The sequence below is a fragment of the Marmota flaviventris genome, chromosome 15, assembly GCF_047511675.1.
Source record: "Marmota flaviventris isolate mMarFla1 chromosome 15, mMarFla1.hap1, whole genome shotgun sequence".
In the NCBI taxonomy this organism is placed as follows: domain Eukaryota; kingdom Metazoa; phylum Chordata; class Mammalia; order Rodentia; family Sciuridae; genus Marmota; species Marmota flaviventris.
The window spans coordinates 9919988-9947126 of NC_092512.1; the positions used below are offsets into that span (position 1 = coordinate 9919988).

Below are 27139 nucleotides of genomic sequence, written 5' to 3' on the forward strand. Positions count from 1 at the left end.
ATGATTGTGCTCCTGCTGACCGTGCTGATGGTTCCCCGTGTTGGTGAGTGACGCTGTTTGACATGATATTTCCAGTTGGCATGTAATCACTTGCTCTGACACTGGGAGCACTGTCGAACTTCTTCTGACCTGCTCAGGAGTACTTTTGAGTACTTAGGAGTACTCTGCCTAGTGAGTGACAGAAATCGGACATCAACAGTGAGCCGTAGATTCAGTTCAGTGGGTGAAAGGAATGTGCATGGGATGTGGGGTGGGATATTGAGTGGAGAACAGGGTGGATGTTGTGCAAAGACAGCCTTTATAAACTTCCTTTCTCCCAAGAGTCCACTCCACACCCTTCAGTCACATACGACTGCCCCTGGTTTGGCTGATTTCCGGAGCAGCAGGGACTTCCTGCCACACAGCAGCGTCCCTGTCCCCTTCCAGGCAGGTACAGTGGGAGGACCACCCTTCCCTCCTCATCCCAGAGTCGCCCACACCAGCCAAGCCTGAGGACACCTAAGCAGCTCCTTGGCAGCTGGGGTGGCGATTTCAAGTCCGCATGGGGTCCTGGCTGGAATCTGAGGCTCTCCTACTTGTGTTATATCATTCGTGTCCCTGTAGGGCTCACGAACACCTGGGCTTACACTCTCCTCCCTCCACCTGGGTGCGGGGTCCACATAGTCAGCACCACTCATTGATCAGGGGCTTCCTCCTTCCCGTCCTGTATTCGGGTACACTCTGCCCTTCCCAGGGCCTCCTGCACACGGCAGCGAGGAGTAAGGCCATGGGAACCCACTGCTCATGACCAAGTTAGTGGACAGCACAAGAGGTTTGCAGGTTGACAGTTACTCTACCCACTTGACATGAGACTAAAAGTCTTCCCTGTAGGCCCAGATCCTTGCAGCCCCTTCCCAGCCCTGCCCTCCTGGGCACTGCAGACCACCCACCTGTTGCTGGGCCTCGGTTGCCTACTTCCTGACTGTGTTCTTTCCTGATTGAGACATTTGTCACAAATTCAAACTACAATCCTAATTTGCCTCATTTTGGGTGACAAAAATGTGTAAAACTATATTTACAGTTTTTCAGTCTATTCTACAGTTTTTCAGTCTCTTATCTATTTTTTTCTCTTAAATGAGATCTTACCCACAAAATTTCATTTTCCAATTTTTTTTTTGCTTATTTTCTTTGGTAACTAACATCTTCCTCTTTCAAAAGAATACATTTGCCTTTGATCAAAACTCCTTGGATGACATCACCCCCGCCTTTTACATGCATCTTTTAAATTTTTAAAAGATTTTTATAAAATTGAGACTATAAAACCTCTTCCTCCCTATTCTTATTTTTTCTCTTTTTCCTCTTTTATTAATTTGCCACTATATTATGATAATAAAAATGATAATAGGGTCTTCAAACAATTGTTATAAAGTGTTTGACGAACACATTTTGGTATGCCCAGAGAAATTTTACTCCCAAACACAAACACCTGGCATTCAAGGACAATCACAGAAAGGACAAGTGCAGGGACTTGAGTGTCCTGTACCTGCAGCCCTAGTTCCATAGGGGTGAGGGTGTGCCCATTGCCACGTGGGACTGTCCACCCACCCACTCACCAAGTCTGGGTGCAAACTGGGAGGAAAGTCTGTTTCTGAGTCTGGAGACAGATGCCAAGCCCAGATGGAGGCGCATGGCTTCCGGAAACAGCTGTGAGGAGAAATGTTGCAGCCACCAGCCAAGGCGGGGGCCATCAGGCAATTCTGCAGTGAGGTAGCAAGGGGGGAGGTGGACGTGTCCTAGACTGCGGTTGGGCCTAAGGACGGTCTGGCCAGGACTTCTAGGCAGAGTCCACCCAAGGGGCTGCTTTGGACTCCCCAGCTCATCCACGGGGCCCTCACCAGTGAGCTTCCATGGTTGGAGCCCTGGGAATACCTGCCCAGTGGTGATCTGAGTCAGACTTCAAGAAAACCCTAGGGACGTGTTGATGGCCAGGAGGGTCTTTGTCATGACAAGGTCTGTCCTGGTGCTCAGGCCCTGTAGCAGGACAAGGAGGAGCCTCTGTGTCTGCTCTGTCCACAGAGTGGGAAGGTGCTGTCCGCTACCCTGTCTCACTCCAAGCTGGCTCACTCCCACTCCCGAGGGTGGGTGGCAGTGTGAATGGCAGTCAGCTGGCATTAAGAGAGAAGTGCCTTGGATGTGACACCTAGACCAGATGTTCCCTCCATCCAAGAGCTCCACCCTGGAGTTACTGTGTGGGTTCCCGCTCCATGTCCTCTATGTGCCCATCTCCCAGAACCCTGAGGAAGGGCGGGGCAGCAAGGTGGGCTGGGCATTCCTGGCTGAGCTGGGTGCAACACTCCCCCATGAACTCCCACTTAAACCTGCTGGTGGACCTGGTCACACCCCATCCTAGAGAGGGCATCTTCCACATTCACTTCCAGTTCACCAGCAGTCATTCACTGGCCATTCGGTGGTGTAGTTCAACTGATGGACGTTCATTCACCCTCCCGATGACGTCAACAGAACTTGTCCTCCCCCCCACCCTCTCTCCTATACAGGATGTGAATATACACATATGCATCCTCACAGTGCTTACCTCACTCAGTCCCTAGTGCAGTGGGGACACAGTTACAAAAATAGATGATTGCAACATGGGAGGGACAAGTACAGTGAGACAAGCCATCTGTGACATTATGCTAGCACAAGGGGGGGGGGGGTTGTCGCTCACACAGCCCAGTTTAGGGGCCAGGAGGGGCTTCTTGAACTTTGAGAGGAGTCATAAGATGTTGGTAGGAGGCTCGGGGAGTGGGCCCAGGGGAGCATCAGGCCCCAGGCACAGCACAGGCAAAGGCAGGACTGCAGGAAAGAGCCTGGTATCTGGAAAGCCAGAGCCTTGCAAGGTGGCAAGGCATGAGGTCCCGGTAAGAGTGACTGCAGAGGCGTGAGACTGGGGAAACCAGCCACGCAGGGCCAGAAGACACCCATGCTGCTCCACGGGGTCTCAGGTTGTGGTCTATAACACGGCAATGATAACCTGTGCCTTGCATTCCCGGGGGACTTAGACATAGCAATGCCTGAACCCTCCTGTGCCAGCTCTGCCCTGCAGCAGGATGGAGCTACCACCCTCTCTCCAGTAGCAACACACTTCACTGATGTGGCACCAGTTTTATTGAGGTGAATTTTGTCCTCATACTTCCTGTGATCTTCCACTTTGTCCTCCCTCCTCCCAACACACACCCTTGGCTAGACTTTAGGAATGAACCGGCTCAGTCCTCTGGGACAAACAATTTAAAATCCTGGATGACTTTTCTAGTTGCTAATGAAAATGTGTGGGCGTGGATCTCCTGCAAGCAAGCAGAGTGTGGGGGAGAGCATGCCTTATTAACATGCAGGGGTGACAAGCTCACCTCCCGCCCTCCAGAAGAGGAATTTAATTATCAGTTGCACTAAGGAATACGAGTGAGGTAATTACCCAGGAGCAGCAAGATCTTGCAATCGCTGCAGAAGTGGGCAGCAGGTACTCAGCTGTGGGCTGTTAGGCTGATGAAATGATTTCCCAGGCAATGATGCCAAGTGTGAAGTATGCCAGGGCAATCCCAGGGGCTCTGTGCCTAGGGCTCGGATGGAACTGTGTCAGGACTGTCTGTCCTGGTCTGAGGGCTCGAGGCAGGAGGTCTCCACAGTTCCCAGGAAGGAGGGAATTCCCTCCCCATGTGGACACTGTGGCACACGGGGAGAGGCTGGCCCTGACCCGACGACAGGAGCCTCTCCTCCACTGGCACGTGGAGAACTGGCCCCAGCCACCCTGCGCTCCAGCATGAGCCTTTCTTCCCTCTGCAAACCAAAGGTAACTGACAGGCCTGTGTTGTTCAGTTTGCAAAATATTTTATTTTACATTGGAGCCAAGAATTTAAAATTGAAAGATGTCACCAAGAATTCAGATTTCTAACAAATTTGTGAAAATCTCAAATGTGGTTCTCCTTCCCCAAGGCCTGGGGCTGAGGCCCAGCTGTCCCTCTGGCTGTGGCTTGGACCTCTGTTTCTCCATGGTCCCCACTGTTTCCTGCTGATGCCCAGCGCTGGGCTTGCTCCTTTTACTACAACGTCTGTCTGGCCCTGGAGAGGCGTGGGTTTGCAGTCTTGGGTCCTAACCTGGACCTTGTTTTCTCTGTCCTGGACAAGTGCAGCCAGCCCAAGCACACTGGGTTTCCCGCTTCTCTCTCAGCCTCCTCAGCCAGTCTTCACTGTTCCTCTATCCACTCAGTGACTGTGGGTTAAGTTTCTAAGTGAGGCATCAGCCCTGAAGCTATAGCAGCCAGGAGGCTCCTGCCCTCCAGAGTCAGTCTAATGCAAAAGGCTGGTAAGTAGGGAGACCTGGGAATCAGAATGAAAGGTATGCACAGTGGAGGTCACTAGAAACAGGGGACAGGAGGCCAGAGGATGGGCAAAGAGCCTAGAATCCCCCAGGTCAGAGGAGGAGTGAAGAAGGACTTCCACATGGTATTGTGCTAAGTAAGCCTTACGTAGCGAGCAGGGGCTGCTGGGCTGAGCCATGGCCAAAGCTTTCCACAGAAGTCACAGGCCATGCAAAGGCCCAGGGCACCTGGTGAGAACAGAACCATCCAGAATGGCTGGAGCAAAGAGGCCAAGAGGAGCCATAGTACCAACCCACGGCCCCGAATGCAGCACACAGGTGCACCACCGTGGCCTGGCTTGCATCTCATCCCATCTTTCTTGCCTGAAAACTCTGTTGCTCTGAAGTGTCTCCAGACGCCCTCTGCCAATGCAGGGAAGCTTCCCTTGGGACCCCATTAGGCACACTCCATACCTTGGCTCTTCTTCTTCCAATATCAATAGGTATCACCAGGGGAATGGGCAGACAACTCGAGGATCCTTGTCCTTTGACTGCAAGGGCCAAGGCGACTCTTGAGCCCTCCTTCCCTCCTGTTTCCCAGGTGAAAAGTCAGAGAGGCTGCTGCCACCCAGGTCCCAGAACACAGCGGGCTAGGTAGGGGTGAGGGCCGGTGACTTCCTCAGCAAAGCTTTGGGGGAATCTCCAAATGAATGAATTTTCTCAGGAGACAGTGAAAGTGGTAGCTTCTGAATGTTAGTCAAGGGATAGCAAGAGGTGAAGTCCAGCCGGCTGGCTGCTGACCCTTGTCATTAGGATCCCACCTCTGCCCAGGTCCTTGTCTTTCAGCTGGTGAATCTTACCCGGTGGTGTTTTACAGGCAAGCACATGTGCACACATGGAGGTGTGCGTGCATGCATGTGCACACACACGCGCGCGCGCCCACACACACACACACACAGCCTCACCCAGCATCACTGGTCAGGGCAGTTCTACTGACATCTAGTGGGTAGAGGCCAGAGGTGCTGCCCAGAACCCTCTAATGTACTAGAAAGTTTCCTGCAGTAGAACATTTTCTACCCAAAACACCAGGCTGAGAAAACTGCTCTGAGCCAAGCAGGGCCTGGTCAGGCATTCTCTGCAGCATCATCCTGAGCAGATGGTACCACCATGCATTTCTATGATGGTTGGTTCTTGGGCTTTCAGTTAGAGAAGGTTTCCAAGCTGACAGACCTGGCTACAGAACTGTCCACTTGATGAGAAAGACTAAAGTCCTTCTACTGTTTCAGATGACCACGTGCTTTCCATCACTGGGGGAATGGGAGCCTGAGTCTTTAGGAAAGAGGTCTGCTTGTCCCCGTGACCAGGCTTCACCCTGTGCTCCACCAGGGTGCTGAGCTGGCTGCTGGTGGAGTTATCTCAAGCACTGGTGTGGTCCCTACCCATCATCCCTGTACCTCCAAGCAGCATGGTTCAAGGTGAAGTTCTAAATCAGCAGCTTCAAAACTAGCAGAGACACTTGTTTAAAATGCCTATTTCTGAGTCCAGCTCCAGACTGTCAGGGTCAGATCTGAGACCGTGGAGTCAGAATGTTTACTGAGCCTGTATCCCCGGTGATTCTGATGCTCAGTCTGGAGGAAACCCTTGTCCTCCATTACAAACTCCTTGGGGTTGAGGGCTCTTCCATGTCTTTACTTCTTCCCACCCCTGCTTTATCTTAAGAAACTCTAAAACCAGCACTCAATCTAAATAAAGCTGTAGGCTTCATATGCAAAGAAGCTTCCAATAAGTCCCCAAATCTCTCCATCTCCAGACAGAATGCCACGGTCCAAGCCGACCCCCAGGACAACTCCAGCCCTTCCTCGCCCACCACACAGACCAGGCACACGGCAGGTGCTGGAAAGCCTGCTGTGAACTGAGTTTAGGGCATCCTCACTGTCTTCCTGGCTGTCACCTCCCAGTCTTAGCCCAGCAAGGCGTGGGGACAGAGTTTGTGCTAACACTGTTTCCTTTTATTTACAGGGGCCCATGCTCTGGACACCCCACACTTTCCCCAGGCGTTGCCTCCAGGACTCTCAAAACATATCAGTAAGGATTCTTTGAACATTTCTTAGGAGATGACAGTTAGAACACCAGCTAGGACATTGGCAGAGAGAATATCCCTCTGAACATGCCCCAGAGCCAGTGTCTGGTGTCTGAGCCCACAGTGGTCTCTAGTTTGATACAAAGTTCAAGTTTCATCAGAAGACAAAGGCGGCTGGGAAGGGAGAGCAGCAAATGAAGCAGATGGAGAGTCTCCGAGGGTCCCGCAGTCAGGAAAAGAGGGGCACCGGTGCACTGCAGTGCTCCGATTATGAGAAAGGAGGATCCACATTTGTCTTTGGGGAAGGGAAAATTGTCACAGTGATGGGTCATGAAGACTTCTCAGGAGGGTCCTTGTGAGGACAGAGCAGCTGGAGCATCAATCCAGTGAGTCAGCTGGTGCCGTGAGCCCCAGATGGAGAGCTCACTTCTACCCTTCAGAGGGGAAGGTTGAATGAGCCCATACGAAGTGTTGAATCCACTCAGACCTTAATGACAAGTGGCCTCTCTCCAAATGACAGCACTCTTGGAGGAAGTACAATGTCCTCCAAATGTCTCTAAGTGGACATTTAGACCAGGCCACGCTGGCACTTAGAAGGCCAGGGCCCGGCAGGCATTTCTCTCCAGCAGGAGGAGCCCTCGAGGCAATCTGCACAGTGGTCCAGGGGACCTAGGATCAGCTTGGGCACAAAGGAGCTGGACTCAGGTGGAGCAGCCACAGAGCCAGCACTGACCTAGAAGCTTCATTCTCCCCGAGGATCAGTAACTCTAGTGACCATTCACAAGTATATCCAGGATGTCCAGTGGGGACATGCTCAGGCACAAGAGCCACACACTGGAAGAGCCCCTGAGACGAAGACTTCTCATCTCATGCCCCCTGCCATTTAAGGGTCATTTGTGCCATCTAGTGATGTTGCCTAGTAACCCAGTTCACATTTCATTTTTATCAGGTTTCCATGGCAACCCACATTACTAGAAAGTTAGCCCAAGGTCAAGTTTGTTCTTAGAAAAAGTTTGACCTTCCCCAGATGGGGAGGGGGAAAGGAGAAGAAACTGAGACTCTTTGTTTTCTCTTTCTTCCACTTAGATACCACCTTCATCAATGGAATGTTTAAAAATGAGGAAAGTGTGGCTGAAATGTTTGGTAAGTAAATCTGAAATTGCTTTTATCCACCAAGTGTCAGACATGAAATGTGTTTAGGAAATCTGAGGCAATGACCTGGGCCTTGGTGTCTGCCTCTGAGTGTCCACAGCCTCCCCAGCCAGCTTCAATGTCCCCAGGTCTGATGAGGGTAGTGATGGCTTTTGGTTCAGGTGAGTCACTGAGATGCCATGTGCCTTACTTCCTTGTCCTGACTACAGACCTTCCAGGAAGGGAATGATAGCCCCTCTTTACAGCTAGGGAAACAGCCCAAGGGAGTGAAGTGACGTGCCAGCCACCCAGCTAGAAGGGAGACTGCTGAGTCCAGAGTGTAGTCCCCTGAACAAAAATGGTCTCACTTCCCCCCTCAATAATAAATGTATGTAAAACTTGAGGATTTTAAAGGCTGCCAAGCATCCTAATTATCAATTTCATATCCATTATACAACTGTTGGGTGCTGTGATGGTTCCTACCATCGATTATTAACAGTACCCAAAAGTAAGAGTGTACTGTGGTTGACCACTGCTGTGGGGTTAGATGGTTAGTGATGCTACACTTAAAAATGCACATGTGACTCACAGCTGGCGCCCTGTGAGTCACACGTGCATTTTTGAAATCACACGTGCATTGAATGAAAATGCATATTTACATAAACACACATGTAATCTTCAGAGAGAATTTCTCCACATTTTTTTTTTTAGGTAGGGCTTTTGGAAACAAAACCCAGGGAAAGAAGTTTGAGTGAGGTGGGAAGAAACTGGAGAACAGGCAGATGGACCAGTCCTCACACACACTCCTTCACCCCCCTGCTGATCCAGACAGTAGAGTGGGTCATCTCCTTTAGCACCCAGTGACCCCACAGTCAGAGACAGAGAACAAGGAGGGCAGCAATGAGTCACAGAGTCAGAAACAGTCAGTCCTGTTTTCCTGCCTATTAGGTTGCTGCCTACTTCAGAGAAAATCATTATTCTTGGTTGGTATTGGGCATGGCTCTGACCATCAGTGTCCCTAACCTGGGAAACAGTGACAACAGAGCAACATGCACCTAGAAGGATTAATATGAAATTTATGGACTAATAGATGAAATAAATGCTGCCAACATCTTATGCACTCTATTGATCTAAACTTTTAATAGCACCTGGTACTGTGTCTGGCTCATAGGTGCTCAGAAACTGTGTGTCAGTACATCTTTCCTTGCTAGCCTGGCTTATAATTCTATAGTGTTACTTGTATGATTTTACTGTGCTATTTGTGAGATCCATTCAACAAACCAACCATAAAAGAAACAAATCATATAGATATTTCATTATCTCACACGACAGTGGTCTGAGGCACCAGAATGGATGAACTGGCTCAGGGCAGGTGTCAGAGACCCTGCAGGCCCACTCTGTCTTACTCTGCTGCTTCCCCGAGCATGCAGGGTATTAGCTTTAGGTTTGGGGCCTCATGGTTGAAACGTGGTCACAACCCACATGTCCTCACCTGCATTGAACAAGGGAAAGGTGTAGATCAAAAGATGTCCTTACGTGCCCGCACTCTTTCTCAGGAGAGAAGGAGTCCCAGAAGAAGCCTCACACAGACTTCCTCTTAAGTGCTTCTGGCAGATCTGGGTCGGAAGCTCATCCCTAGATCAATCACTGGCACAGAAGCATGGGGTCACCGTGCTTGACATGAAACAGTCTCAGAAACTGAGGCAAAGGCTGGCTTCTCTAAGAAATGTCAATTTTGTTAGGAAGGAAGGAGAAACAGATGGCTGTTTGGTGGCAGCCAGCAAGGACCATAGCTTATACGCCTGCTTCCCTTGAGCTATTCAGAGCAGTGGGCGCTCACTATGCTGACGAGGACACAGTGGGCGCTCACTATGCTGACGAGGACCCTGCAGCCCAAGGGACTGGGAGTCCAGGGAACAGGCTCCTCCTGGGCCTGGCTCCCAGTGCCCACCAGCCCCTGCACCGCTCCTCCCCAGACTGCCTGGGCCCCCGCTTCACCTGGCTGCAGGCCGTCTTCACCAACTTCCCTCTGCTGCTCCAATTTGTGCATGGAATGAAGTGCGTTGCTGATCTCTGTCCTCGGGACTTTGAAGACTATGGCTGCGCCTGCAGGTTTGAGATGGATGGACTCCCGATGGATGAGACGGACAGGTGAGCAGGACCCATGAGTGGACCCTGGGGGCCTGATGGATGGGAAGGGCCCTGGACTAGGCACTCACTTGGGAGAGGTCTCCATCCTGTTAGCTACCAGCAGGGTGATGCTTTCTCCTCTTTACATTGCCATGTGACCTGTGACCTGCTGTAGGTGGTGGGCACATACCAAGAGCCCATGTGATGGCCAAATGGCAAAGCTGCATTGTGATGTTGCTCAAAGTTTGGTCACCTGCATCAGAATCTCCTGTGTGGTTGTTAAAAATGCATATTCCTGGGGCTGGGGTTAGGGCTCAGTGGTAGAGCGCTTGACTATCATGTGTGAGGCACTGGGTTCGATTCTCAGCACTGCATATAAATAAATAAAAACAAAGGTATTTAAGAAAATGCAGATTCCTGGGATCCATCCCAGACCTATTACTCAGGCTATCTTTAGGTGGAACGTGGAGGTCTACATTTAAACAAGCTCCCTTTGACTCTTCTGCATAATGAAATTTAAGAATAGTTTATTATTTGGAGCAGTTCTGGCCACCAGAGATGAGACAACTATGAAGGTTTCTATTCATTCTTGAACAAATAAAAACAAAAATATGATGATATATGAGCATTGTGCTTAAGAAAAGAGAAAATCACCCCTGCTTTAAAGAGGAAAATGTCTACTATGGAAAATAAGAAAATCAAAGTGTCCAGTAAAGATACGCTCATCCACATGTACAAGGGAAGCGCCCACTGAGGCAAGATCCCAAGATTGTCAACGAAACCTGAAACCTAAAAGCAGGGATATGCCAGCAGGTACAGAAAGCAGGAGGGCCCTTGAGTTATGGAAATGCGGTGCTCTCTGTTAAAATTTTAAGGCATGTTGCCTGCGACCCATGATTCTAAGCCTCTTTTCCTTTCTGACTTTGCCATCTTAGGCAAGTTAAGTTGTTTGCTCTCCAATTTTAAAAGTTGCTATTAAGAACACCTACTTCATAGGGTTATAATTTAGTATTAAATCTCCGAATTCAAGTTAAGGCGGCCGGGCCTCTGCCTGGCTTATGAAGAAGGTACCCCAAGAGCACTAGTGACTGGTAGCCACAGTGGAAAGAGCTCTAGCAGCAGCAGGAGCCAGAGGGGACTGTGGTAGTCCCAGTCGTGCAGTAGCATAGCACTAGTGAAGTGGTGGTAATAATAACAGTGGCATAACAGCAGCATCCGCAGCAGAATCCATGTGGAAATGGGAAATGGATTCCCCAGGCCTCAACCCCTCCATGAACCATGCCCCTCACTCGCAGCTTTTACCCTTATGCCCAAATCCAGTGCAGTGGAGCGTGTGAGCCCATGTGGGCTCATAGAAGGTGGGAAGGGGTCCCGTATGTGATATGCTGGGCAGCTCCTGCTTGGCCTGCTGTTTCTCCTCCAGGACACCCTCTTCAGATATCTTGACCCCTAAGCACCAAGGAAACCTTTCTGCTCCCCAGACACCTGCTCCTACACAGGCAAGAGTGTGGGCACAGGGCCTGTCTCCCCGCTCCACTCCACACTATCTACAGAGGGTCTGCACCCTGTTCTTTCTCTGTGCTTCCGGCACTGATAATAATACCCGGCATGTAGTAGCAACTCAATGAGGTAACTGTTGTCTAGGTAATCAACCTCCAATTGATTTTCCAAGATTCAAAGAACTAAACAATTAAATAAAAAGTGGTAAAAGCTTCAAATAAATAAATAAATAACAATACTTGGATGACAAAGAACAATGGTTTTGGAATTAATAAATCCATCCCACCTCCAAACCTGCTAGAGTGTGTAGGTTTCCAGTGGATCAAAGGGGCAGCCTCCCACCTTAAGGACCAGGAGCAAACTGACTCCTGAAGAGGTTGGCTCTGCGTGGGGTATGGGCCAGGGCCATTTCTGGGAACCTGCTTTCATTTCAGGTCCACCCTTACCCCTTCATTTAATTGTTATAAGACCTTGTAAATCTAGCAGTCGGAGACATGAAGCAATAATTCATCACTGTCTCCCATCCCAGATGAAAGATCAAAGTGGAATAGTGGGCTGCACCCAATTTTAATTGCTTTATACAGTTCAATGGGTGGGTGGGAACTTCCAAATTCCACAGTACAGGTTATTTCCGTCTTGAACTTACTACTAGACACCAAAAATCATTGCTGTTATTGATTGAGTGGCTGATACATAATAGGATCTAGATAGATCTTTACTTGATTCCTAGAAATCCTTGTGAGTTGTCCAAGGTCATCATTTGACTATGTGATTTTTCTTCCTTACAATGCTCACTGATCTGTCTACACTGCAAGAGCCACCCAGCTCCAGCATCAGCATGTGTTGTGAACAAGCTGGACCTCGGGCAAGTCACAGCCTGTGTGTCTCAGCACCCACATATGTAAAGGACCATAGTAATAGTCACAGCTGGTGCCTGGGATCCACTTAAGGGATAGATGAATTAACCCTTGTCAAGCTCTAGGAACAGGGGCCACTGCATGGTAGGCACTCAGCAAATGTTAGCTGCTGTAACAAGCAGCAGTAATCATTGTCCTTATTCCTGTTGAGGAAGAGGTGTCTGATTGCAGGAGCTCCTTTGCCGGCTTCATTCCCGTCCCTGCTCTGCCGTGCAGTTCCCAGGATACTTTTCTAGCCCCATCCTTCTGCCCCAGGCATAGGATTGGAGTCCTGCGTGGGCCCTGCACCTGAGATTCTCCATTCCCAACAGGCTCATTGAATGTAAAGTGCTTAGAGCAGTCCCTGGAATGCTCAAAAATGGTAACTGTTAATAGTGAGCCTCTCTGAGACTCGGTTTCCTCCCAGCAAATACTGTAAATTTGAAAAAGGGGTAAGTTGCCCAAGACAGACCACAGGTCATCAGTGCAAGTAGACTCAGACCAGCTGCAGAGCCCCACTCAGCCTGTCCCAAGAGCCAGAGTGGCAGGGCTGGTGGCAAGGCTGGGACTGCATCCTCCCAAACAGTGCTGCTGGGTGGGCAAGGGGAGTAGAGAGTGACAACTCTCCCCGCTCCATGGCACCAGAGGGAGAGACAGGTTCCCAGTGTGGGGTGTCATCTGAGTGCCATGGATCACCTCCACCTCAGCCCTTCCCCTTGCTGGTGTTCAGATACTGCTGAGCTCTGGAACCTGGGAGCCTCCCACGCTCTCTTCAAGCCAACAGAGCTCTCTATTTACAATGTTTGGCAGAGAATGTGGCCTTCCCTGGTTCTCGTTTTGTCTAGTTCAGATTTTGTTCTGTCTTTAAGCAGCCGATCGCCCTGTGTTGTTCGACAGCATCCTATGTCCACATCTTGCTCTGTGCCTGTCCCCGACTCCGCCACTAAATTGCTGTGTGTCCTCAGAGAAGTCATTTCTCCTCTTTTGGCCCCAAAGTCCAGGTCTACACAGTGGTGTGAGAAGCTGCACATTCAGAGCAAAGGGTTGCCCTTTACATATTTTAATGCCATCTGGCACAACCCAAGCTCTTCTGGCTGAGAGAGCTGTTCTGTGTCTGACTGCTGAGGCACTGGGTCCAGCCCAGGTCTTAATATTTAATCAATCACCTCACCTCTAGAATATGAAAGTTGCTCTTTCCTCTCTGTCTTCCTGCTCTTAATGGGATCTCAAACACCTTTTGCAGATACAAGGGGAGACAGAGGGTTTTAATAAAGAAGCCACCTGCCCACTAAGCTGCTCTGTGCATCTCAGGCAGGGCCTTCCATGCAGAATGATGTGAAGCCTCCTCTTCCCGTTGCTGCAGAGCTCCTGGGGTCTGTGTCCTTGGCCTTGTCTCCAGTGGTCAGTTCAAGCACCCGATAAGGCTACATCTGCCACCACCCACAAGCAGGCAGGAGATAGGGCAGTTGGCCACTGCACGAGGCCAGGCAGAGTTGGAGCCAAACTGCTGCTGTTTATGAGATGGGATGGCTTCCCAGAAGGAAGTGGACAGTAGCAGGGAGTGGTAACTGAAGCACCTTCAGAGGCTTAGCATCTAGGTGAGGATGCTACCTGCCTGATCCTTACCTTCTCAGAAACACCTTCACACTCAGTCCTTAGGCTGAGATCCAGCCCATCCTGCTGGTTATGGAAGCCTGCGTGCCAGGCACATGCAGACCTGCCCTCTGATGCTTGAGAGTTAGCAGATGGTGTGTATGTGTGGGGTGTGTGTGTGTGTGTGTGTATGTGCGTGTACACACATATACACACACAGAGTATTTGAAACAGCCAGCTTCTGAGGTCATCCAGAGATGCAGGGTGACCTTGGGCTGCCCGCCTCTCCCCAGTCCTAACCCCGCTCACCCTACCCTGCTGCTGCCACAGCTGCTGCTTCCAGCACCGCAGGTGCTACGAGGAAGCCTCTGAGCAGGACTGCCTCCAGGACCCCTCCAGGCTCAGCGCAAAAGTCGACTGCATCAGCAAGAAGGTCACATGTGGTGAGCATCTGCAGGTGTCCTGGGGCTGGGTGGAGACCCAGGGACCCAGGCCTGAGTGTGGCTGAGGGGTCCTGGGGTCTCTGCATCGTTGTTGCCATTGGCAATGTCATTGGTAAGGGTTAGGTACCCGAGGCCTGGGTCGGTGGCATCTGTAGCTGGCACAGAGTAGATGTGCGATAAACGTTTCTTTAAATTGAAGCCATGGTCCATCAGCAAATTATATGATTTGTAATTTTGTAATTGTAGCAACCCTGGGGCTTGTGAGGGGCAATTAGTTTGCTGCTTTTGCATTGTGGACATTGGGTGGGGCAATCACTAAAGTTCTCTGAAGCTCACTATGGGGAGGAGAAAACCTACTTCAGGGTTGCATTATGAAGTAAGCAATGCTGGTAACATGACCTCTGCAGTCACCGTGTACACTACCTCAGTGACGTCCCTGGAAGTGGAAGTGGGGATGAGGGCATGAGGCCCACGGTGGCTGCCGTCTGTAAGAGTCACCACACACAGGGGCAGGTCTCAGCTCTCCACCTTGTCCAGGACTCACGTTCCAAGTCTTTGGCAATCCTGGTGGAAGTAGAGCAGTGAAGGCACAGAGGCAAGGCCTGCTGGACCAGGTTAAGGCCATCTTGACGCACACCTGGTGGACGGTCTTTATGCACAGCTGCTCTAACCCCCCTGACAGACCCATGAGATGGGGACCTTTGTTCAGTTTTCAGACAAAGGAGGGAAAAGCCAGAGAAATTAAATAACCTGCCCAGAGTCACATAGCTGCCCAGTGGCAGGACCACAGGGTCTGGACCCAGGGTCAGCCGACTCTCAAGTTCAGGTCACAAGGATGCATGGGGTATCAAGGAAGGATGGAGGGAGGCGCTGGCTGTGAACCAGTGGTCGAGGGACCCATGAGCAGAGAGCAGGACCCATCCATTGACGGCCAGCCCTGGGTGAGCGCCTACACCAGCAGGGACAGTCACCTCAGTGTGGGGACTTCCTGACCTGCCATACTGTCCTCACAACTGTCAGACCCTGGTAGTCCAAAAGACAAGTGATGTGTCAGGTGGTGACAAGAGCTGTGGAGAACGAAGAGTCAGGGAAAGGCAGGGCTGGCCTGGGCCCTGTTAGGAAGGAGGAGCCTCCTGGGGTGATGGCAGCTGGGCAAGGAGGGGCGGGAGCCGTCCCAGCAGCTCCCAGGGCAGGGGAGAGGCGACCAGGCAGGGCACTAGGGTGGCCCGAGGCTCCAGGTGCCTGGAGCACTTGAGAAACAAGGGGGACAGAAAGACAGGTGAGGAGGGGTGTTGGAGAGGAGGACAGCTGCAGGGGGACAATCCTGCGAAGTTCCCTAGGCCACGTCAGGAAGTCATTGCAGCGTTCTGAGTGAAGAGCCATGCTTACCTGAAGTGTATTCTGTCTTCCCGATGAGGACACAGAGGTCACGGTGGGCAGGGACGGGGCCAAGCTGGGAGGCCACCAATGCCATCAGGCAGGAGATGACAGTGGCTCCGTGGGGGGGGGGTGTGGGGCGTGGCGTGGAGATGTGGAGATAGGACCAGACTAACTCCAAGGAAGGTGGAGCCCACAAGGCTGCCTGTGGATGCCTGTGGATGCCTGAGTGTGAGGCCAAGGGCCACTGTGACTCCCAGGCAGGTCCTCTGAAGCAGTGGCACTGATGTGAGTGACAGGAGGAAGGTGGCAGGGGTGGTGGCCTCATGGGGCACATTGGGAGCTTGGCTGTGGGACTCCTGTGACCTCTGAGACCCACTGGGATCTCTCTCCACCCTGCCCTGCCCTTGCTCTGTGCCCAGAGTCTGCAGACCCTTGCAGTCACTTGCTGTGCACCTGTGACAAGGCTGCCCTTGAGTGCCTGGCTCAGTCTGGCGTCAACTCCTCCCTGAACCTTGTGGACACCTCCTCGTGCCTGGCTCAGACTCCAGGTAGGAAGCACGCACGGGGCCCTGTGTCAGAGCTGGCGTGGGACGGGCTGTTGGTGGGTTTCCCCGGGGTCCACACACAGCACCTTCAGCCAAGTCCCACCCGCTCCCTAAACACTCCTGTGCACTTCCCTTCCAGAGACGAGCAGCAGGAAAGACACCACAGCTCTGCTGCCTGGAGGTGAGGCCACCCGGGGAAGCTGGCTCTTACTGGGAATACCAGGCCCTGGGGTGAGGACAGCTGGTGGACACCCCTCCTTTACTAAGCCCACCTCACAGAAGCTGGAGCACCCCGTGACATCTGACTTGTCCCCACCTCCCGCAGCTAGAAGATGTGATTATTTCTGATAAGCCCAGTGCAGACACCCAACATCAAATGGGCCCATAGCAAACTCTGTCCCTTGCTAATGGTTGGCTCCACAAATGGACTGTCTGTGATTCGGACCAAGGTGTCAGCTTAACCCAGTGAGGACGGAGATCCCAGTTCTGTCTCCCCACTCTCTGTCTCCAGTCAGATCCCTGGCATGGGCATGTCTAGGACAGGACCTGGTGCTCAGAGGAGCAAGGCCCTTTCCAGCTGCATGGACTCCTGGAGACAGACCCAGGCCTCCCCTGTCCTCCTTCCCATCCCTCCTTGTGCTGACCAGAGCTGGGCAGAAGGGGCAGCCTGGATCCAGCGCAGGCACTTAGAAGGGGAAGCTGTTTTCATGTGTCTTTTCTGGACAGGTTTGATTCTTCATCACGGTCCACCGAACCGAGCAAATGATATTTCTTACTGTAAAATGTGGATTTTAGGAAAAGACGGGAGCCAAGTTTATGCCTGCCAGTCCTAGCTCACCAAAATCTCCATCAGCTCTCAATCCTGGCACCTTTGGGCACCTGGGGATGGGAGGATGGGAGGCCCCAGGTGCACCTTGGCAGAACATCCCTCCTCTCCTGGGGCAGGGGCCTCTTCCAGAACTAGCTGTGCAGCGTTTGCTAAAGAGCAAACGTGTGTGTGTGTGTGTGTGTGTGTGCATATGCATATGAGTATGTGTGTAGGTGTGTGGGGGGGATATGTATGTGGGTAGATGCTTGGGTATTTAAGGGTGTACACACAGGGGCTGTGGGTATGCATGCTATATTTCTGTGTCTTCCGAGTCCACATCCATCACGGAGGGCTTGAGTCCTCTGCCATCTGTGCTGCCTCTTGAACAGTTGACATACTGTAGGAGGTGCTGGGCATTTGCAATCTTCTCACTCCCTTCTGCCCATGTCTGATAGGGCCTACCTTCCCCATCAGAACCCCGCCATTTCTGCAGTTCCTCCTGAGCTGGTGACAAGATCACCTTGTCACTAGCTGGGCGGCCCCTGTTTTGGGGGGGGTTGGAGATCAAGGACACCCTCATGCAGGATGGACAGCTCCCCCTTGGCAACCTGTGCTCAGCCCTCCCCCAACCCCAGCTCCCTGGTCCCTCGGTTCCCAGACGATTCTCCTTCTACTCTCTGTGCTTGGTCCTGACACTGTGTTGCATGGTCAGTGCTGTCCGGGTCTCTCTTTCCCCAGTGGCTCCTGCAGAACCCACAGATGCCAGCCTGATAGCCGTCTCAGGAAAAGGTGAGCAAAGAGGGCTGGTGTGGACCCCAGTATCCTCATCTCAATCGAGCTACCCCCCACCTGCTGGCACCTGCTTCCTTAAAATTTACCCTGCTTGCTCGGTTATGGAACTGACCAAGTGCATTCCAGAGCCCCTGGTTCTTCCTGACCCCAAATCTCCTCCCTCATTCTCCTGTCCCCATCGCTGGATGACTACCAAGTAAAGGGCAGCATGCCCACCCTGGTAGAGCTCAATTTCAGAGGAGCACCTTTATGAGATAAGTGTGTTTCAGGGATTGCATGAAACAACACCAAAAACTTATTTCTTGTTCATCTGAAATCCAGAGGTAGCTGGGCATCCCATAGTTTTGCTTTCTAAGTCAGACCAGCCTGCCCCTCAGAAGGTCACTCTGCATACCACCTTCCCAGAGTTGGCTCTTTCCCTCCTCCAGAGCTGCTGATGCTGGGCCAAGAGGCTTGGAGCAGAGGCCATGCTGCTCTTTCCTCCTGGCCGTCCCCAAAGTGGCCAAGGGCAATTCATCCAATAGCTCCCAGACACCCTGCCCTTAGGTCCATGTTCAGAGAGAAGAGAAAATATCACCCAAGTAACACCCCACTCTATATCCTACCCAACAACCAGCCAAGCATGACTGACAGGGGCGATTTGCATTCTCTTCGGGGCAAATTCTCCAAACTTGAGGAACTGCTGTGCAATCCTGGCCCCATCAGACCACCATGAAATAACCCTCAAGTGGCACATTCTCCAAAGTCTGAGTTCTTAAGCTTTAACTGTCCTCTCCTTGGGGTATGAAGGAAGCACAGGGTTTATCTCTGGGAAAGACGGAAAGGAAATGAGGTTCCTTGAGGTGTCTAAGGCCTAGATGGAGGTGGCTGCCTGCACACGCACTCACACACGGGGACAGGCATCCCTCCAGGCAGAGGCCACCTGCATGTGGGGTCAAGAAAACATGTCACACTGTGCAGGTGGGGGAGTTTGTGGAAAAAAAAAAACACAACAGATTGTCACTGTCTTCACCATCCTATCACCATACCATTGGGTTAATTCAGGGTACATTCAGGGTCCAATCCTGGCCTCTCCATTTTTCAGCTGTGTTGGACAGGTTGTTAAGGACAGGTTGTACCTGTCCCTAAGTGTGGCATGAGTAGGCCCTGCAGATACTGGACCAGCCTCTGCCAGGAACCTGGTGTGACTATGTAAAACAGCAAGCACATGCCACCAATCAAGCTGAACCCTGGATGACCTGCTTGTAGTGTATAATTGCATTTAATGCTCAAACGACTCTAGGAAAGAATTGCCATGATGTCCATTTTAAAATAATAAATTGAGGTGCAGAGGCAGTATCCTCAGCACACAGCCAAGTGGCAGGGCGGCTGGGACAGGAGGAAGGTCCTGTCATTACCTCTAGACCAGCTTCTCTCTGCAGTTGCCTTCCGTTAGGACGGCTCCAATCTGGGGAAGTAATGGCCTCTCACTCCTAAAGAGGTTTCCTGCTGGTCTTTCTGCCTGAACAAGGCCTGGCCCTGACCCACTGGACTGGAACCTCCTAAGGCACCGTGTGCGGCCACAGCCCTGACATGTGGTCATGGCTTTCACTTCTCGGTCCTCACCCCTGGCAGGTGACCTCTCTGGGCTCAGGGCACCCACCTGGATCCATAACTGAAGCTGGGCGGCTTCTTTCCACAGTGGCTCCTGAGACCAGAGGCGGAAGACTGGTCATTCTCTTGAGGATAAGTAAGCAGACAGATCCTGAAGGAGGCAGGCAGGGTCCGGTGGAGAGGTGCCACCAAACATGTGCTCTGTTCCAGTGACTAGTGACCTCTTAATGGGCCCAGAGGAACTATTTTAATCATTTCACAGAATATGCAGGACACTGAGGCTCAGGGAGCTTACAGTTCTAAGTCACTCGGCAAGTGACCTGGCGGCCTGGTCTCTGAGTCCAACTTGAGGCTGTGTGACTATTTTCTTCCATTATTCTATGGTGACACAGAACACACTGTCTTACCTAAAAGTATCTAGGCCAAAATTTCTTGGTGGAATTCACCTGGCCATTTGCTTTGCTTGTGGTGACTAAAAACCATGGAGTCTTTATTTAAAAAGTACAAGGAACTGAGAATAAAGACCTGCTAGTCACTCAGAACGAACAAGAAAGCAAATGGACCCCGGGCAGTGGCTTTGCCGGGTGCCTCCAACGTGCTGGTGTATTTCTGAGTCCCTTCCTGCTGTCCCTCTGAGGAGTCCTGGCTGGTCCTAGGCTGGTCCTAGGAGCCTGTTGCAGTCCCCACGTTACAGATGCAGAAGCCCAGAGGGTAGCATGGTTGCCCAGGTGGCTCAGCTCAAGTCCTCGCTCTGGGTCTATAGATTTTGTTTTTGAAGGGATCAGTCTGCCCAGTGCCTTCTCTTCCCCGGAGCACAGTGCCCTGGCTGGAGACTCCCAGCCTGGTGTTCACACAGTGCCGCCATTTCGGTGTGAGCATGTGACAGGGAAGGCGGTTTCTCATTTCCACAGAATTTTCCCTGGGCATCTCTGGCTCTTTGTGGTCCAGTGGGACGTGGCGTGGTAGCTGATCAACCCTAACCCTAATCCAGCTTCATCCAGGCAGCCTGGCTTGCACCTGCCTCTTCCCAGCTCGGTGGCCTGGAGAGTGGCTGACTTTCCTGCCTGTCCCCCTCTAAAGGAGCATGAGCATGCTACTGCCAGCTCATGGGTTGTCCCAGAGTTAGAGTAAGAGAGTCCTATTGCCAGGTCAGAGACAGTAAGTGCTTAATAGCTACCACAGTCACTCACTTTACAGAGAAGCAGCCAGCACCGTCCACCATGCATCCTGCTGTCTCTGTACTGCATGCTCTCTGGTCAAAAATGCGATTTTTCTTTTCGTCTTTCTGTCCTCCAAATTCTGGAGAAGCCACATTCCCAGGTATTGCAACAAACTCCCCTGCTTCCAGCCCACGCGCTGCAGCTGAATTGACAGTGAGCCTATGTTGAGGCCGGGGTCCTCTGACCTCTCTTCTGCTCTCCCACAAGCCCTCACCACGGAAGACAGAGAAAGGGCAGCAGGAAGAGAACTTGACTTCCTGCACCTGGAGCAGGGGAGGCATCTGGCCCCCAGGTGGGACAGGCCAGGTCAGCACTTACCCTGTCTCTCCTCTCTCTCCTCTTCCAGAGCCAGGCCAAGATCGGGAAGGCACGGAGGCCGCTAGGGCCACGCCCCCTCCAGGTAAGCACACCTGGCTCCTTCTTCCTGTATATGTCATCATCCCCAAACATTTATGAATTCAAAGCATTCCAGATGAGACTTGAGGCCAAACCCCAAATGGAAGGAGTCACGGAAGCCAATGTACTTTTACATTCCTGTCCATCCAAAAAGGGCACAAATAAAATCAAAAGATTCTTTAGGAAGAAATGGGAGATATCTGGTAAAAAGATGCATTCAGAAAAATACAGAAAATTACTTTTAGCTCCATTTAAGTCACTCATAATTCGACAAGACAAAGACACTTTTAATATTTGAAGATTTTTTTCCCAGTCTTCCTCTAGCATATCTATGAGCATAACTTGCGACTGCTTCATGTCCTTGCTTTGTAGTCGAGGTGTGTCTGAAGCAGTGTGGGGCAGCACCCTGTCATTGGACATGACAGTAGACATCACATTTCTGTAACATGAGTTGTAGTGCCTGTACAATGTCTCCTTATATGGAAACAACTTATTTAACCAATCACTTCCAACATTTGTTATTATGAATGGTAGATACATACTTTATGCCCATCTGCTTCTCATTAACTTGTTTGGGTAAATACCAAGAGGGAAGATTGCTGGACCAAGGGCAGAACCCGGCAGCTTTGCTGGTCATCTGATGCTAAATTATGAGGAGAAGCCTGCGGTGCTGCACAGGACGAGGAAGTTGGAGATTGGCTTCATCCTTGTACCACGAGGTGGCCTTTTCCTCCATTCCCTTTGCTGTGGGTGTACTGACCATCCACAAACAGGCCTGAGGAGCCACCACTGTTCTGTGCATGAGCTGCCACCCCTGTGGTCGAGTGTAGGCTCCCGTCAGTGCTAGGACCTCTGTAAACACTTGGAAATCCTCACATAGAACTCGTGGACCCCGAGGACCTGCTGCCATGTCTGCAGACCCAGGTGGGGGCACAGTCTCCCAAAGCTCCTGTGCTCTGAGACGCCTTGTCCATCTGCAAACCTGTCCTTGAGCTGCTTTTTTGAATCTTAACCCTCAAGGTGTGCATTTTAGGATCTGCAGAGGTTGCTACAGCCAAAGAGGCCACCCTCATCCCTGCGGGCCTTAAATCCTCGGGGCTGGCGGTGCCATCCTCTGCAAGTGGACCTGAGGAGGCAACTAGAAAAGGTAGGCAGAGGCTGGCAGCTGGAGGATGACTGTCCTCCCACCCTGAGATCCTGAGGTTAGGCTGTTGACAGGGAACCTGGGGCCACCTCGTCTGATTGCCGGCTTCTGACATTGTGGGGTATCCTCCCCGTAATGATCAGCAGAGTGAGGCTCCAGGGCATGTGACTTGTCTGTTGTCACTGGCTGTTGTGAGGCCAAACCTGGGTCGGAGCCAGGGCCTTTCCACCCTTGGCCTGCTGCTCCCACAGCTCTGCCTTTGATGGCCCAGATGGGAAGAGCCTGCCATGGTCCACACCAGGATTTACTGTAAAGAATGAAGCACTTGGGTCTTAATAATCCTTCCCCTGTCCCTCTTCCCACTGATGTCTTATTAAAGGCCCCGTAGCTGCAAGGAGCCACTGTCAGCTGGGTCCAGAGGAAGCCTGGTTGATGTCTGAACAGACCCTCTCTGGAGGGCAGTGCACAGATGTGGAGAAAGTTGCATTTGAAAGTTGTAGGCAGAGGAGAGGGTAGGAGGGTAGAGGCTAAGGAACAAACACAGGAAAAGAAAACCAAGGGCTCAGAAAGACATGGCTGCCAAGTGTGCTAGCTTAACTTGGCCCAGAAGTCCAAGACTTCTGGACAGACAAGACTGCTTACGATGCTCAGCTCTGTCCAGTTATAAAGACCATCCTTGGTCCCAGCAAGTCCCCTTCCCTTAGGATCTCATGGAGAGTCTGGTAGAGTATTAGAAGCCAGGGAACAGTGTATCTGTGACACAGTGTATACCAAAGAGAGGACCAGCCACAGCCCCATTCTGTCAGAGGTTTCCTCGTGCCACCCAGGGCTGTCCTCGTGCAGCCTGGAACACGGCCCTCCTCTTGGCAACTCTGCTGACATTCTTTGATCTCCTGAGAGTCTCTGTTCCCAACCAGTCTGTGACAGACTCACCTTCCTGCACCTGGGGAGCGAGGACAACACGCAGATGATGCTGCCACTTGGGGAGATGCTCTTCTGTCTGACGACCCGGTGTCCGGAGGAATTTGAATCTTATGGCTGTTACTGTGGACGAGAAGGAAGAGGCGAGCCCAGGGATGCCCTGGACAGGTATGGCAGGTAGAGGGTGGCAGGCGAGGGAGGCCGAGGCCATCCACAGCAGCGAGAGCCAAGAGGCCACAGCTGTGCTGCATTTTGCCTTCAGCCTCACAAAGAGTTTCTGCAGGCATTGGGCAGCATGTGGGCCAATCTCCTGATGAGCAGCTGGGGTGCAAAGGCTGACTTGTCTGCAATTCCTCCCCTAGTTGAAAGGGCCAAGTCAGACTAGTCCAGATCTTTTGATTTGGGAATCTAGCAACACCACAAATACTGCTCAGCTGCCATGAGAAGGCTGGTCTGCAAAGACACTTCAGAGGATCCTAAACCTATCTATGATGCAATGGCCAACATACAGATTTGGGGTCTTCACTTGGTTTGCCCTACAGAAGGTCCCATTGAAATGATCTTCTCAGCAACTTTTAACTGTTAAATTTTATTCCCACCACCTTTGGAAGAATTCTGATTTTACGCATTCATTGATTGATGTTCATTCATTGATGTATGCAGTTGACCCACATTTCTTGAGGTTTTGCTCTGTGCCAGGCTGTGCTAGATGGTGGGGATACAAAAGTGACTGCAGCTCAGTAAAGCAATACCACTTATGGCCAATAGAAGTTTGCCTAGTGAGAGATGGAAAATTAAGCAAAAATACCACATGATATGATAAACATAGAAGCAACAGGAAATTATGGAAGACTCCATCAGAGTTTCAGCAACATTCCAAAAGTGGAGCTGATAATGTTTAAAGATAATTGTATTTGGAAATCAACCCCCCACCCCGACCAGTGGAGCCATCTACTTTCTAGGGTGCTTGTCCCTGTCAAAAAATTGTGAGTTGTTGAGTGCCCCTGAGTTCAATCCCTGATACCATAAAAAAAAAAAAAAAATTCTCTAAATCTATGACTCATCCCTGCTTGGTCTGTGGTCTTCAAAGGGAGCCAGAGTCATGAAAGGGCAGGGAAGTGTTGGAAAGGGAGGTTTGGGGCAGCAACTGTAGCTCCCTATTGGCTACTGCCATCACCGCTGTCCTAGGATATCCATCTGACTAGGGGGACACTGGAGATTATAAGGCTACATCTGCTCAGAAAGGCAGGTCCAGAAACAAGAAACAGATTTACTGTTCTCAGGTGTTTACGAAGGTCCTGCTGTACACTGGACGCTGTTCTAGATCTAGGCCCTCTTTATGCTTCAGATACTCACTGTGCTCTCTTTCAGTCGAGGGTGAGTGCCCTAAGAATACAGGATTAAAAGATTGGATGAGGGGGTCACTGCTAGTCTATATGGGTCCTCTGTGCAAACTAAAAATAAGTACCCCTTCTTGAAGATTCCTATTTCCATCTTTTGAAAATTACCATAATAAATATGCAAATCACCCATATTTGCCATCAACAGAGTCACAATAAAAATATAAAATTTTTAAATAATAGGGTTCATATAATGTGATTGATGCTGCCCTGCAGGTGCCCTGAACAACCACACGCAGGGTGTGTATGAGTCAGCCCCATGTGCACAGGGCAGGAGGCACTGGCTTCTCTCACTACCACAGGGAACCTGGGTGCAGGCCTCGAGGGTCCTGGGTCCGTGGGGAGCTCCAAGGAGTAAAGGGCTTTCTGGATCTTAGGTGCTGTGTGTCCCACCACTGCTGCCTGGGGCGCGTGAGGCGGCTGGGCTGCGTGCTGGAGAGGCTTCCTCCGTCACCGGTGGTGTGCGAGGACCACAAGGTCAAGTGTAAGTGCTGCTGCTGCACAGTGAGTGCTCAGCTCAGCTCAGCTTCCGGAGGCTTTCCCAGCCCCTTCAGAAGAGGTTTCCTGGTGCCCTGTCCCCCTGCCCATCAGGAGGTGCACATCTCTCAGGCTTTGTAGCCAGAAAGGAAATGCTGCCCTGAGGTTTTGTTCCTCCTCAGTCTTAGGAGGGGAGCCACTGGCTGGGCCTTCCTCCCGCTCCTGCCTCTCCACTCCCTAAGCACAGCGCATGGAGCTCTGGGTGGTGTGGGACCATTGTCATTTATGGACCATGGGTCCCTGGTGCTGTGTGCTCACGTGTCCCTCACCTACCTGCTCTTTTATCCACCTGGCCAACAAACCCTCATCAGGAACCAGCAGAGTAGTGAAGCTGCCTGGTCCTTGCCTCCAGTCCCTCAGCCTGCCGGGAAGAGACCAGGATCTCATGCAGCATGTGCTAACAGGGGTACTGGGCGTGGGCACAGGGGGCCTGGAAGGAATCAGAGGGGGTGGTGAGGGGAGATGGCAGGAGGCTCTCCGGTTCCCATACTGTCATGCTGGGCATGGGCATGGGGAAGGAGAAAAAACATGGTATTGTGTAATGCCCTGAGGCTTCAGAACAAAACATGGGTCTATATTCTGGAAGAGAAAGTAGAGTGGGGGCCTTGAGTGGCACAATGTGAAGAGAGCTAGATAGTCACCAGATCATGAACCTGAAGGAGCCAGGAGCAAGACTCAAACACATTTTTTTTCCTGCAAGGGACAGGAGCCAGGGGTGGGTTTTGTACCTTGGAGTGGCAGGATTAGGTAGATATCATGTCCTACTGCTGCCAGAGGCTCGCTCCCTCTCCTAGGATCAGAGTCCAGAAGAGCGGCATCTGCAGGGGAACCCCGTGCAGCTCCAGTCCAGCCCTCTGTGACCCATGAGCTCGTGTCCTGCACCAGGTGCTCCATGGTAGATCATGGGAAGTGAGGGCATCTCGGAGCCTGGTCTGTGCTGTTTGGATCCTAAGTGCAGTGTGAAAAGTCAGAGCTCCTCCAGAGCAGAGCCTGGGTGATCTCCTCTCTGCACTGGCTCCTCCTTCTCCTCCTGATTCCTGTTGCTGTCTGTGGCCCATGTAGGGGCCAATTCAGGAAGTTTAGAAGGTTTGTGTGGTACAGGGTGAGAAAAAAAAATAGTTTAATGCTTCAAGTAAGTTTAGACAGGAAAACATACCACACACACACACACACACACACACAACCGAGAACTTTAGCCCACTGAAAACTACAGATGACACAGATATTTGCAGAAATCTTATCTAAGTCTAGCACCTTCAGATATGCCAACTCATCTGAGTCACACCACCCCCTGGATGGGACTTATGCATTGAAGCAAGAGTAGGCTTTCCAGAGCCTGCAAGAAAAACTACATGAAGCCTAGGAAAATTCAAATTTCAAATATACAGGGATAACTTTTTAAATATATGTCTTAAGTGATCAAACTTTCAGACATATTATCTGAAATTCAAATTTAAGAGGTCATCCTGTATTTTTCTGTTACTATTAAAATAGGGTAGACAAGAATCTCCATTTGACAAATGCTGATCAGGGAGGGAGGACATGCTAGTTGAGTCCAGCGAATATTACTTGGAAAATACAAGTTGAGGAGTGAGTTACGTGCTCAGACATGTGGATTGGTCCTCACGGTGCTGTCCAGCAAGAGGGAAGAGTGAAAACTTACACAACTGCTGTGTGATGTGATCATCTCAGAGCCTGCTAGGATGGGAAGAACCATCTGGTGGGTTCAACTGGAGCCCCAGGAAAGACACTTCCTTCCCGGAGGCTGTCTGGAGGAGGGGATGCCAAGCTGAGTCCAGACAGACAAGCATGAGTCCACCAGGCAGAAGGCTGAGCAGCCCCTGCAGAGGGTCCCTCACCAGCTGGAGCAAGACCAGACGCCAAGAAGGGGCCTGGGAGGGGACTGGAGGGGACGGGCTGAAGGAGCAGCCAGGAGGCCAGGGAGGCCCTGGGTGCTGTCCCATTCTCTCTCATGTCTGCTACTCTGCTTTTGCCCTCTAGGTGTGGGGCAGAGCCTGTGCCAGAAGCTTCTATGTGCCTGTGACCAGACGGCAGCCGAGTGCATGGCCTCCGCCTCCTTCAACCAGAGCCTCAAGTCACCAAGCGGACAGGAGTGCCAGGGCAGGCAGATGTCCTGTGAGGACAGCACGCTCGGAGGGTGCTCTACTTCTTCTGTCAGCTCTAGCTCCGAGGAGAACAGCGAGGAGGCAGCACCTGGCACAGAGAGCCTCAAAAGAACCAGAAGATTTCTGGGGAAGGTACTTGGTCCCTTGGGGACCAGGCCACGCCACAGCAGATAG

At 51.4% G+C, this 27139-nt stretch overlaps 1 protein-coding gene across 1 annotated transcript; it reads left to right on the forward strand.

Moving 5' to 3' along the window:
• Oc90 (otoconin 90) lies at nt 1-27139 on the forward strand. Its single transcript, XM_027946340.2, has 13 exons — nt 1-43; nt 6350-6415; nt 7497-7553; nt 9518-9692; nt 13991-14103; nt 15903-16031; nt 16168-16209; nt 17575-17625; nt 20788-20841; nt 21871-21984; nt 22899-23070; nt 24680-24786; nt 26841-27139. The coding sequence occupies exons 1-13, from the start codon at nt 1-3 to the stop codon at nt 27137-27139; spliced, it is 1422 nt and encodes a 473-aa protein (XP_027802141.2).

Excerpts from the sequence above, each read along its gene's own strand:
- Oc90 (XM_027946340.2), top strand. The coding sequence starts at position 1 with ATGATTGTGCTCCTGCTGACCGTGCTGATGGTTCCCCGTGTTG. Across the intron at positions 16,032-16,167 it reads GTGCCTGGCTCAGACTCCAG|AGACGAGCAGCAGGAAAGAC; the intron begins GTAGGAAGCACG and ends CTTCCCTTCCAG. Across the intron at positions 23,071-24,679 it reads CCCAGGGATGCCCTGGACAG|GTGCTGTGTGTCCCACCACT; the intron begins GTATGGCAGGTA and ends TCTGGATCTTAG.